We start from the raw sequence: 13913 nt of genomic DNA, 5'->3' as shown, positions 1-13913 counted from the left end.
GCCGCTCACCGGGCGTGTATCCCTCCGCCGGGCGGTCCGCGACGGAGCCGTCCGCCGAGGAGCGGGAAGTCTCGCTGAGGCGACTGCAGAGCGCTCTGACGGCGGCGTCCGCACCACTGGCCTGGACGTCGTCCGAGTCCTCGCCCCGGATCTGCGGCAAGCACAGGGTCGCTCTCCGTCAGCGAGTGGCGTTTCCTCGCGACGTTCCGCGAACAAAGTGAAATAAAAAAAAAACAGGAAACAACACCAAAATTTGTTTCCAAACTGTTTCCAGGACCGGCCACTGCCTACTTGAGTGTGCAACACTAAAGCTGTACTCACATATATCCGTCTCATCCGTCCGTCACCCGTCCGTCCGTCAATCACATGCTTAGCAGCCAGACGGGTGACGGACGGATGGCGGACGGACTGGTGATGGACGGATGGTGGATGGATGGGTAACGGACGGGTGATGGACGGATGGTGGGCGGACGGGTGACGGATGGGTGACGGATGGGTGACGGACGGATGGTGGACGGATGGTGGACGGACGGGGACGGACGGATGGTGGGCGGACGGGTGACGGATGGGTGACGGACGGGTGACAGGCGGATGGTGGGCGGACGGGTGACGGGCGGATGGCGGATGGACTGGTGGCGTACGGACGGTTGGCGGACGGTTGGTGGACGGACGGGTGATTAACGGATGGCGGGCGGACGGGTGACGGACGGACGGGTGACGGACGAACGCGACGCATCATTGTGAGTCCGCCTTACGCCGTATAGCGGCAGCAAGGCCTAACAGGAGCCAACAACTCACCTTCTTGCGCGCTTGGGCCTGTTCCTTGGTCGAGTGGTTCTTGACGTGCTTCCTCAGGGAGCTGGGGTCCGTGTACCGCTTGTTGCATCCAGACACTTGGCAGGCGTACGGTTTCTGTGAACCAGACGTCACTGTTCATTCCCACCGCGCGTCATGTCTCTTAAAACAATTGTTAAAAAGGGAAACAATCTAGAACAGCTATCCTGTGCGAAACAGGAAAGGAAAAATAATATATCGTTTTCAAACTAACAAGCCTAGAGTGAAGTGCACGTCAACCTAGCAATTAAAACTCATGTACTTATTATAAACAGAAATGTCAAACAAATTATTAAACTAACGAATGACTACTGAATATTTTTTTTAAAGTTATTGACAATCATTGAAAAACTGCAATACGAAAACTGGCACAAATAATTGACATGTTCAAGATATGTATTTTATAATTTATCAATTTTAACTGTAATTTAAAATTTTAAATGGTTAAAAATTTGTTGTTTGGTAACAAAATAACGTTCACTCATTTGAACAAAAATTGTATAGAAAAAATATTAGAATTTAAATGATAAACAAAATAAAAATCCCTGCTGTTTCGTATGGTTGTTTGTTAATTATGATAAGTGAGATTATTTATCGGTTTTATTCTATTCGCGTTAAAGTGTATATGTAATGTTTCAGAAATTTTTAAGAGCAACAAGTATTATCTTTGAAATATTTGTGCAATGGGAGTGCATGACTTGATGTAAGCATTTGGACATACGCCATTGCTAAACACATGTATGTCTGTAGAAGAAAACTACAAAAAAACCAATAGACCAAAAACACAAATTAAGCAAAACATTGCTGTTGTTAACAGGATATATACACCACATAATATTCCATAACAGGAATATGGTGAATAAACATATTCCATATTCCTGTTATGGAATATTATGTGGTGTATATATCCTGTTGACAACAGCAATTTTTTTTGCTGAATTTCGTTTTTTTTTTTGTCTTTTGGTTTTTTGTAGTTTTCTTCTACAGACATACATATGTTTAGCAATGGCATATGTCCAAAAGCTTACATCAAGTCAGCACCAACAAGGCAGCACATATTTCATGCAGACTTGCAGAATCATTACAACGTGTAACGTTGCAGGAACACACACATCCGGCTATTTTATTTTGTTGCGATTGTATTATACGAGGACGTTAATTTTGCTTTGTCCCGTTATTTATCGAGATTATAAATTTGATATTATTAATTGATAACAGAGATACTTATATTAAATTTATATTTAAATATGCGTGTACCCCATGTTAATTGATTGCACGATTATAGTAAATTCATGTGTATGTTAGTGAAGAAAGGGAACATTATGTGGGTTCCCCGACTGTTACTCTTGCTGTGTGGTTTGCATCAAAAATATATATATAAAAAGTCAATTTCGCTATTTCTGTTTTGCTGACTGCCTTTTGGGACACCTGCCCGCACACACCCGTCCTCTTTTGCATCCTCCCCTACCAGAAGGTTGTGTTGTGGGGGCGGCTCTCGATTAGGGCGCCGCTACAAGCAAGCTGGTGCAACGTCCCTTGAAACGTCCCCGGGCTGGCCGAAGGGGGTCGTTACCACAACGCCGAAATACCACAACGCCGAACGTACAAAAAACGCCGAATACCATAACGCCGAATGTCAAAATTGACCACAACGCCGACAGCTAGAAAAACTTATGTGCACCACAACGCCGAAAAATTATTTTGCGGGGAAGGGAAGGGGGGGGGGGGGTGCCAGGAGCAAAATGAAAAAAAAACAACTGAATGAATTTGTGTGCTAACCTTACCTAACGTAACCTTTTTTGGCAGTCCTGCAATGACATTTTTTCGGCGTTAATGTATTTCGGCGTTGTGGTACACAGCAGTTTTCTAGCTGTCGGCGTTGTGGTCAATTTTTGACATTCGGCGTTATGGTATTTCGGCGTTATTGTACGTTCGGCGTTGTGGTATTTCGGCGTTGTGGTGTTTCGGCTTTGTGGTGCGTCCCCGGGTGGGCCGAAGGCACGGCGAACACCCACCGTGTCGAAGTGCGTCCTCTGGTGCTTGGCGCGGTCCGAGCTGTTGCTGAAGGCCTTGCTGCAGCCGATGTACTGGCAGGAGTAGGGCCGCTCGCCCGTGTGCGAGCGCTGGTGGATCTTGAGGTTCTCCAGCCGCGAGAACGCCTTCGTGCAGCCTTCGAACTGTCGCAGACCAGGAAGCACCGCAGCCGGTCAGCTCGCACACCCCCTCTTTCCAGAACATGGGAAGCCTTTTCTTTTCACAGACGAGAGAGAGCCACACCCGAAGTTTTTTCCTTGTTTGTTGACCACATTCCTGTTGTGGAATATTGTGTGGCGTTAAATCCTGACACCAGCAATTTTTGCTTAATTTGTGTTTTTGTCATTTGTGTTTTTTTTTTTTGTAGTTTTCTTCTGCAGACATACATGTGCTAAGCAATGGCGTATGTCCAAAAGCCTACATCAAGTCATGCACTCCCATTGCACAAATCTTTCAAAGCTAATTTCCCCGAAGTTCATGCTCGCTTCCCCCCCCCCCCCCCCCCCCCCCGGTTCTATCTCATTGTATAAACCGGCGTGGCATTAAAATTTTGCGGTCGATTAGGATAGGTTAGCTACATTATAAATACTTTTAAACATTGTGGATGGTTGGTTATATTAGGTAAGTATAGCTACATTAAAAAATACTGTAAAATCATTTTATGGTTGTTTAGCAAATAACTTTTTTAATATGTAGCTATCCATGGCTAGGGAAACCGTTTACATGATTTCACAGTATCTTTAATGTAGCTATCCTAACCAAATCAACCGTCCACGATGTTTTAAAGTATTTATAATGTAGCTAACCTAACCTTTTACAATGAACCAAAAAAAAACAAACGAAGATGTACGATCCAGCGTTTGGCTCTCTCGTCTGTGAATAGATGGCTCTCTTTCAGAACTAGTCCCTCGCTCTAAGCTAGCTGATGACACCGCGCTTCGCTACGAAAACACTTCCGCACTGTTCATCCTTGGGGAGTGTTCCTGACTCGTTGCAGCCTCTAACGGAAAAAAAAACTTAAATCTAATTTCGAAATTTTTAAGAGCTAAGATAATAGGAATAAAAATAAACCAAAATCGCGATCTCGGATTCAACAGTTTTCAAGGGACTTTAAATTATTATTTTTTTATCTAGCCAACAATATAGGGTCTCTATAATACCAAAGATGATTACAGAAAGGCTTTATTATGATCCTGCGTTGCCAGGAGACGAAGATAGCATAATCAACAATGCAACTGGCGTTGCTAAGGATATCATCGGGGAAACATTTTAAAATATTTTTAGCAAAAAAAAAAATTGTGAGATAAATTTCGTAAAAAAATTGCTTAAAGGTACAAAAAATTCCCCCCTCCCCCTTTTTCCCCCTGGAGAATCCACGTACCAAATTTCGCGGCTTTAGTCCTTACCGTCTCTGGGCTACGCGAATTACAAACAGACAAACTATTTCTTTTATTGTTATGTATTTTAACTGTGTAAATTGCTACTGGTCACTGAATCCTTTACACTGTGGAAAAATTTCAACCTAAAAGTTACAAAGAACGATGGTTAAAAATTATCTAGTCATCTTGGTAAATTTACAGGTAGGTACCTACTGTGTTCAATAACTTTTAACACAATTAAAATAATAATCTTTATATATTAGGAAATTTTTCAAAGAACTTGTTACAACTCCTGCAAACACGCTCTTATACCTTTCCTTCGTTTTTTTATCATGTTAATAACAAAAACTTAACCCTAAAATCGAGTTATGTTGTAGTTTCTACGAAGATAACGTTTTATGAAATCACGGAAAACTCTTCATTCAGTTCAGGTGAATTCTCCGGTTAAAAAAAAAAAAAAAAAAAAAAAAAAAAAAAAAAAAAAAACTTTAATTTCTAAGAGTGCGCTTTTGTATTGTTTGTGTCTCCGTCTCGTATGACCTCACCGTCAAACCGCATGACGTGACTGATGACGAAACATGATGAAAACTACATCGGCGCGGTATCTGTTGGCTCCCCCTGACGCCTGACGAACGCAGTCCCTGATAAGGCTCACAAAATTCTAAATCGCACAGCGTACGGGGCTTCCATATATCACCGGATAAGCGTCCTCGTCACACAGATGTGATTGATTAGTGTTGACATCTGATAAGCAATTCAATCGCATGGGGAACCAGCAGGCCAGTGATCACCGTAAAAACTTGATCAGCCTTTTATGAATATATATACACGCTAAAAACTATATATCGTTAGCCTCCAAGTCTGTTAACAAGTATATCGTCAACGTGAATGCGGTTAAGTGGATGTTAACGTACCACTTTACGGCTGCTGATGTAAACTGTATTCAATCAAGATAACACGATCTTGCAAATTTGAAATTTTTTTCAATTTCACTTTTTAACTACACCATAATTTTATTGTACACCTGTTTCAGGCAACGAATTTATTAGAGAAGACTCGCACATCTCCACAGACTAATTATAATTAAGGAAAGAATCAAGCATGTCATATTGTATAAAAAAAAATACTCTAGCATGTCGGGAAACCCATAAATAATATTATCAGAATGTTTGGTCTAGGATTCGAACCTGAGTCCTTTGTGTCTCTCCAGAAAGTGTCTTATCACCATGGCTGCCGTGGATAAACAGCTGTCAGTTTGCACAGGAGGGAAAAAGAGGTGAAATGTTTGTTTTTGGTTTTACGAGGACCACCCTATATACGAATCTACTAGCTATATTTGTTTTATATAAGGAGAGATAATAACCCAAATAAGTTTTTTTAGTTTACACAGCTGATAGGCCGTCTATCGTTTGAAGATTAAAATTTGGCTTTTGTGGAATGCTTAAAATCAATAGTGAATAGTTACTAGCTGCTACAAATAGTTCCCCATGCAAATACATAAACATTTGCTACCTAATGAAATCATTTATGTCGCTAAATAAAACTGTAATAATAAATACTATCAATGGATACCATTTTAAAGTATTTTTACATTTATATGATTGAAACTAAGACAAATTTCCAATATAGATCGACAAAAAAATGATTGTTGCATAAAAAATACACTCTTAGAAATTAAAGTAAATTTACAGACTTTACAAAGAATGAATAAACCTAAAACTAACGTAGAATTATATTTTTAGATTAATCACACACAGATGGTGTTTGCTGGAATCTTAACAAGTTTTTCAGTGTTTTTTTTTTTTTTTTTTAATATAACAAGGTCAGTTTTTGGATTCATATTCAAAGTAAGTAATCTAAGTAGCAACAAATTTACAAAAAAAAAATAACGTTAAATTTACGAATATCCCACAGATCTTCGTAAATTTGTGACAATTTTTAACAGTGTGGTCTGAAAAAAGTGTGGCATCATTTGGTTATTACCGCTCGCTCTCTCTCTCTCTCTCTCTCTCTCTCTCTCTCTCTCTCTCATTTAGGTGGTTTTGTGTCGGCTTTTCGGTGTCCAAATGTGGGCCACTTCTGTCCGAGAGCGCGCGGTGTCGTTCCAACTCACGTGTCTTGCACGCACCGCATGAACGCTGACGGGCGCTTGCTGCTCCAGGAGCACGCTTCAAGCGAGGCGACACCAGGCTGGCTAAGTGATGGAGTTTTTCCGGGCTGGAAGGAGGAAAAGGGGGAGGGGGGGTGGAGTTAAGTAATATTAAAAAAAAAAAATTGTTCAGGAAGAGTGTATCAACTAGAGCCTGGAAGCCGGTGGCAAGAGAGAGGGGCCCCCGCGAGCACATGTGCCCCATATTTTGGACGCGGGACGTATCAACCGGGTGTTTATGTGCCGAGTCTTGCTTGATATCCCCTTCGCTGGGAAAACGGGGGGGGGGGGGGGAGGGGGTGAAGTGAAGGTGAAGTAGGGGCCCCTGACACCACTAACTCCCCCTCTCTCCCTTCATGTACATTCACATCTCCTTCAACCAAACCAGTACCGCTATAACTCCGTGCTCTCCCGATCGAGGAACAAGAAGAGGAGGAAGACGAAGTATGAGACGGTAGGGCACATGTGCACTTCACCAGACAAGTTTTCGTGTTCTTGTGTGTACGTGTTTCTTTTTTTCTTTTTTACCCTTCTCCGTCCATCCCTCCCCCCTGTTTTCTCCCCCACCTCCTTCGCTGTAATTTATTTATTTCGTCGGGCACCCAACGCAACGGAGGGAAGCCTACAGTTCACCCATCCCGAGTAACACGCTTAAATAATCCGCGAACGTATATCTTCGAAAAAAAAAAATTTCTGCTCTGGTACATAAATAAAATAATCTCAAAGACTCATTCTCAGTTTATTTTTTTTTTATTTTTGGGAGGGTAGGTTTTTGTACGTTTTGATGATAGTAATTAAAATGAAAGAAGGGCTGGTTATAATATGCAGGAGACATTTTAAAAGGTCTTAAATCGCACGACCAGTAAGTTGCACGAGATATAGATATGTATGTTCGGGACTGTTCGGGCTTCTGAATTAATTTCAATGAATTTGATGCCCGCTTTCGCAGACAGTTAAAGGAATATCTTAGCCAAATAAATGCCATAAAATTATTATTTTGGACATACACCATTGCTAGTATGGACCGAATGTCGAAGAATTTGTACGAAGAAAAATGGATACACCAAACACAGAGCAAACTAATCAATATCAGCCGATGTCAATTGCTAAATGCAAATATAGCAAAAAAGAATTCAGGGGAAGGAATTAGTCATGACAACATCACAGCACAGTTGCAACTAAAACAGCAAATGCAAACAAACAACGCCCTTGGACAGCACCGCGACAGACAGTGGACTCAAATGACGACACTCAACAGATGATCGACAGACAGTGGACTCCAATGACGACACTCAACAGATGATCGACAGACAGTGGACTCAAATGACGACACTGAACAGATGATCGACAGACAGTGGACTCCAATGACGACACTCAACAGATGATCGACAGACAGTGGACTCAAATGACGACACTGAACAGATGATCGACAGACAGCGGACTCTAATGACGACACTCAACAGATGATCGACAGACAGTGGACTCCAATGACGACACTCAACAGATGATCGACAGACAGTGGACTCAAATGACGACACTGAACAGATGATCGACAGACAGTGGACTCCAATGACGACACTCAACAGATGATCGACAGACAGTGGACTCCAATGACGACACTCAACAGATGATCGACAGACAGTGGACTCCAATGACGACACTCAACAGATGATCGACAGACAGTGGACTCCAATGACGACACTCAACAGATGATCGACAGACAGTGGACTCCAATGACGACACTCAACCGATGATCGACAGACAGTGGACTCTAATGACGACACTCAGCAGATGATCTGAAAACACACCAACGCACGTGCGAACCCATTCAAAAGACATATATCTGTACCTCGGAGGCACAAGACACTATGTCCCAAAAACCATATATTTACAAAAGTGCAGTTTAAAGAATTTTAAATAATGTCTCCTTTATAAATGTTTACAATTTTAACCCAAAACTTGTGAATTTTTTACATATCGTAGATCTTATAAAAATAAAGTCATACGATCATCAAGTTTACGGTTTAAAGTGAATTTTGGCCAAGGTCCAGATATATGCAGTTTGATAACGTGAAAAAATTATTTCGTTTACTTCAAAACACATGGGCTTTATTATGACCTCGGTGAGGACGAGACGGTTAGGCTAGTTTCTTGGACATATTTGCCATTGCAGTTTTGCACTGTTTGTCGTGGGAAAAAAAAATTCAAGCACACAATTTAAGAAATAAAATTGCAAACATTAACCCACAGGGAACAAGCCAAAATCAGCTATGTCGAACAGATAAAACCAACGATGTACCTAAACAGGCTTGTGCATGGATGTGTTCGTCTGTGCTGTTTTCGTTGTGTTGTCCGTAATACTTGCTTAGGTTACATCGTTGTGTTTGTGGCTGATTCCGGCGTGTTCTCTGTGGGTTAATGTTTTTTCAATTTTTATTTCTTAATATGACGTTTACTTAAAAAAAAATTGGTTGTCTGTAAAGTCGGTTTACGGACGATAGTTTAACGTGACGTCATAACAAAACATTGATGAAATTATTGCATACTTTTATGAATAAAAATGAATCATTTTTATTGAATTATCACTATTTTGTATGGATACAAAGAAGGAGTAAATGAAATCTACATTTTAATCGATAAATGTACTTTTATTTCCACTCATTAATTCAAATATGTATGTTTATTACTTTAACGAAGAGATTATTTTAACTGTAACTTTTGTACATGTTTGCTATTTAACTTCTTCCAATCTGTGTTATTCTGTTAAGGATAATAGGACGATGATAGGAAAAGTAGGAAACGAATGGGAGTGTTTCAAGTTTAATGTGCCTCGAAAAATGTCAAATCGATGGTTGTTCCAATCGAGTGGACAATGAGCGTACAATGAGCGTAACGGAACACAGCATAACGGGACCGTTTTTAGTGCGTGCAGCCGGCGTTCATCGATTTTTTTTTTCAGGACAAACAGTGCAAAACTACAATGGCGTCATGTCCGGAAAAAATTGCGTTTGAATTTTAAATCCTCCCCATCGCGTGTCTCATTCGATGATCAGCTGGGCTGGATGAAACCAGATGTGGGAATTCGCCGACGCGGATGTTTTCTGCCGGGGCTGTACGCGACCACGCGGGGACGGACGGACGGACGGACAGACCTTGGCGTCACACCAGCGACAAGTGCGGTCCGCGCCAAGCGAGTGATTTGGTGCCTCGGTCCCCGGCTCATTGTGCGCGCAACGGGACACGCGCGCGCCGCGTGTGTGTGAATGTGTGTTCGCAAGGGCGCGGGATAAAAGGGCAAATGATAAGAGGGGTGGTGGTGGTGGTGGTAGGAGGTGAGGGGAAGGTCATTTCGCAAGAGGGATGGGGCAGCGAGGCGTGCCTTTGATCGTTAATTGGCCCGTCGCCACGCGCGCGGGCGCTAGTGGAGCGTGTTCCGTCGGAAATGAATATTGCCGGCGGGCGTAAAATTGAGTTCGCCCTCGACCTGCTAACTGCCCCTGCAAACTTTATTTCATATTATATTTTCACAATGATCAAGCCGCCGGCCAACCAGACAGTAGTCCCAAAGTAGGCTGGCGCTACACAAGTAAAAAAAAAAAAAAAAAATACAAATACCAAAACAACATGAACATAGAAAAGAAGTCAAGAAAAATAAAAATAAAATTAAAATGTGAAGTGAAGACGCGAATACCAAAGCAACGATACACAACACATTTAAAAGTGAATTTAGTCAAAATAAAATAACAAATAAAAAAAATACTTCTACTAAAAAAAATAACCCAAAGTTATTCGTTATTCAATTCACATTCAAAATACATACACTTATGCATCATCTGTGGAATTTAATAAATTATGTTACTTAAAGTGAATAACATATTTCATAATTTATAAACAATTTATAATTATTGACATAATTTAAGAAAAAGGAGGTATGGGAAAAATAAATTAATTTGTGCATTCAGTCAGAATGTGGACCTTTAAGTTTAGTAACGCGTCAAAGAAACAAGTTATTAATGCAGGTGGGGGCATGCCTTATATTAAAACATTTACACTTACCGATTAGTAGTAATGATATGAAAACCTATGTTTGGGTTTTTCGAAAAGAAAAAAAAATCAATTCATACACGTGTGAGAAAGGGTGGAGATAACATCATTCTTGAGACGCTCTGTTCAGATATTCGAGGAGTGGAATTAGAAGATTTGCTGTTGTAGTCGGTCGGCCATCAGTTGAAAATGGGCGCCGTCACATGGTAGTAAGTCCCGCCAAATGCGACGAGTCAAACGAGCCATCCAGAAGAAAAAAAAAGGAATCGGTACATGCTGATACTGGAAGGTATCGTTTTGGTTCACGATAACGTTGAACCTCACAGCGAAAGACGCAACCAAGAACTTTAGCAGCAGTTTCTTTGGCTCCCCCTTTCCCATCCTTATGGACCAGACTTTGGCAACGGGTAGTTACCAGCTCTTGGAACATATGTAACAGGGAGTTGCGTCGCACCGCTTCCACGATGACAATGCACTCCGCTACCGTGGCTACATTCCCAGACGGTAGATTTTTACGTGAAAGTATTTTTTTTTTTCTTCAAAATTTCTTAAAAACCACGGAAATTGTCTCGGTGTGTATGGCATTTATTTCAAAACCTAAAGTACAGTCATAATCCTCAATTTTTTAAAGCAACATTTCTGTAACCACCAATTCTGTAATTTTTCATCAAACCACCCTCGTAACTACAATTTTACACTGAAACATTAGGTATGAGAACAGTGCTGAGTGAAAGTAGCGCACATATGAACGTTATAATTTTGTTACAAAATAAACAATATCTCAGGACCATAAGACTAGGAAATTGAGCTAAAAATAAAACTGGCATCTAATGTAATAAAATTTAGTTTATTTTCTTTATTATTTTTAACGCTGCGCTATTGTTTTTTTCTCTTCAAGTTTGTAAGTCATTGGAAAGTTCACAATATTAAAGTTAATTCTATAATTTTGTTAGAAAGTTTAAAATATTTTGGTATATTAAACCTTTATGATACATGGATTAATTAAACCTTTAATGTGTGGGTCATGGTATAGCCTACATTCTAGTCGACATCATTCTTTAGGACTATGAAAAAAAATGTTATGTTATATTAAGGGCCCCGCCTTCCTGGACACACATGCGGTGTGCAGAGCTTCAGGAAAAGCAAAGCGATTTCAAAACTACTCAAGATATCCGAGTGGGGTCTGTTCATGAAAAGCATTTAAGAATTCGCTGAGGACCGAAAAGTATCTTTGATTTCAGATTAAGTTTTTAAACTGTAGTTTTAGAAGAGTTAAAACTGCTAAAAGGCGTGTTTTCAGAGTCATTTTTAGGCGTAAAACCACCGGTACAGATTCTTGGAGGCATTTAAGGGACTTGCATTACACCTTTACCTTCATTTCTCCGCCACATAATGTTACGTCACGGCTTAAATTTCACAGTTGCCCCGTGCACGTCGAAAAGACTGAGCGCCAGTCCACAGCCTTGTGCTTAGAGGCGATACCGCGCTAGAAGCACCAGCGAGCGTCGCACTTGTCCACCCGTCTCACTAAACGCACATACCTACACCCCTGACTAGGCGAGCCCCTTATAAGAATTATATAACAATATGTATTTTAATTAGAGCTTAATTATAACTACGTACAGTATCGAAAGAATAGTTTATTTAAAACAAAAACAAAAAAAAAATTAAAATATCCTTGGACATGACAGAGTGATATTGTGAACCCAGCTTAAAGCTTCCCGAGAGATGAATGGAGGCACCCAGACCAATGTTGAAGAGGAAGGGAGGGGGGGGGGGGGAATGGAAGGAGAGATGATGATCCCGTGATGGACGCGACACACACGTGTGAGCCGCGACGAACACGAAGAAGAAGAAGAAGCGGCGGAGAAGAAACAGCAGGAGGAAAGATGCGTCGCTGCGCCAGACGATGATGGTTAGAGCCGAACCCGGTTTCTGGGTGTTGGTGTTCCTCGGAGGATTTGTTTTTTTTTTTTCGAGGTGGTTGGATTTGGGGGGGGTGGGGGGGGGGGACCGGGGATCCTTGTCCCGGTGACTTTGGCACCACATCCCACGAGGCGAAGCGGCGGATCAACAAACAAGAGCGACCCCAGTCTACGGACCCAACTTGCGCGTGGCAAATAACTCCCTTCGCCCCACCCTTTATTTTTTAATGTTTAATCCTTTCACACACGTACACGCACGCACAATAACCTTGGGATCTTTCGAGCGAGATGAAGCAAGAAAATAAGCGGAGGGGAGGGTGCAAAGTTCATCAGTGGCCTATTTGGAGCTCGTTAGAGGGGAGAGAGAGAAAAAAAAACCAACGAGGTTCAAGGTCACCAGTTTGAGCGCGAAAAAGTACAAAATACAGTGTGACCAAAAAAACAATGCCCCAGTTATAAATTTTAATAGTATGGACTGTAAACGTTGCAGAGTTTTGGCTCAAGGTCACAATTGAAATGGTTACTCAGTTTTAGATAAGTGCATGCGCGAGTACCTACTACTTTGTTATTTTCTCGCTTGCAGCGCCACCTGCGCAAAATGGCGACTCCTGATCGTAAAGCGTTTTGTGTTCTGAAATTTTCCAAGAGTGAATCTGTAATTATCGGTTCAACGTTCGTTTCGTTAAAAGTTTAATTTTGATCCCCCGTGTGGCAAAATTTTCTGCCGATGGTATAGGCAATTCGATACGCCAGAGCTGTTGTTCGCTGGCCTCCACGTTCAACTGACATAACGCCATGCGATTATGTTCTTTATGGCTTTATGAAAAGTTCGTGTCTACGTTCAGCCGCTACCTAATGATTTGCCAGAGTTCAGACAGAATTGAAGAGACTATTGCTTCCATTACTCCGGACGTGTTAACCAAGGTGTGGGAAGAATTGAGACTTTAGTTGGGACGTGTGCCGTATAACTAAAAAAGCACATCTATGAACATTTGTAAGAACTAGGTTATTTTACCTTTAATTTAATGTATTATTTGTTGTAAACAGTCTAAATTAAACTTTTATAATGTAGCATTGAAACTGTGGGACATTGTTTTATGGACATACTGTACAACGCCCCGGCTCACAGCTGACTACTTTCCCGAAATGCACGAATAGTTCTCGGCAAAATCAAACGTAACCCAATGCTATGACCACGCGTGGTTTTGACATGCTTTTGTTTGAAATAAAATAAATGGCCTCGTTGTTTGTAAATTATATTGAGATGTTTTAAAATAATTTTTTTGCGCCAAATTTCTGCACAATGCAGTCAACTGATGTTCTAGATTATTTCGTTTGACATTTTTATAGAAATTATTTGGATAGATTTATAATATTCTTCTTAAAATATTAAACAATATAAAAAACACATCAGTCACAATTTAAAAAAAAATTAATTTAAATTTTTATAATGTATTTAATTTTACGTCATTATTTTCTCAATAAAAATATGTATAACCACTACTTGACTTCGTGATAGATATAATTTTGCATCTATTTAAAAGTTTA

At 40.9% G+C, this 13913-nt stretch overlaps 1 protein-coding gene across 1 annotated transcript in view; it reads right to left on the bottom strand.

Annotated features, from left to right (window-relative positions):
- Nucleotides 1–13913, bottom strand: part of LOC134537282 (uncharacterized) — a 149671-nt gene that overhangs the window by 18836 nt on the left and 116922 nt on the right. The window contains exons 10-12 of the mRNA XM_063377556.1: nucleotides 2850–3011; nucleotides 799–912; nucleotides 10–151 (exon numbers count right to left, since the gene is read on the bottom strand). Coding sequence (XP_063233626.1) covers nucleotides 10–151; nucleotides 799–912; nucleotides 2850–3011 — 418 coding nt within the window. The remainder of the gene's footprint in view (nucleotides 1–9; nucleotides 152–798; nucleotides 913–2849; nucleotides 3012–13913) is intronic.

This window comes from Bacillus rossius, chromosome 12, assembly GCF_032445375.1.
Source record: "Bacillus rossius redtenbacheri isolate Brsri chromosome 12, Brsri_v3, whole genome shotgun sequence".
In the NCBI taxonomy this organism is placed as follows: Eukaryota; Metazoa; Arthropoda; class Insecta; order Phasmatodea; family Bacillidae; genus Bacillus; species Bacillus rossius.
Note: the sequence above shows the minus strand (reverse complement) of the source record. Positions and strands in the feature narration are given on the sequence as shown.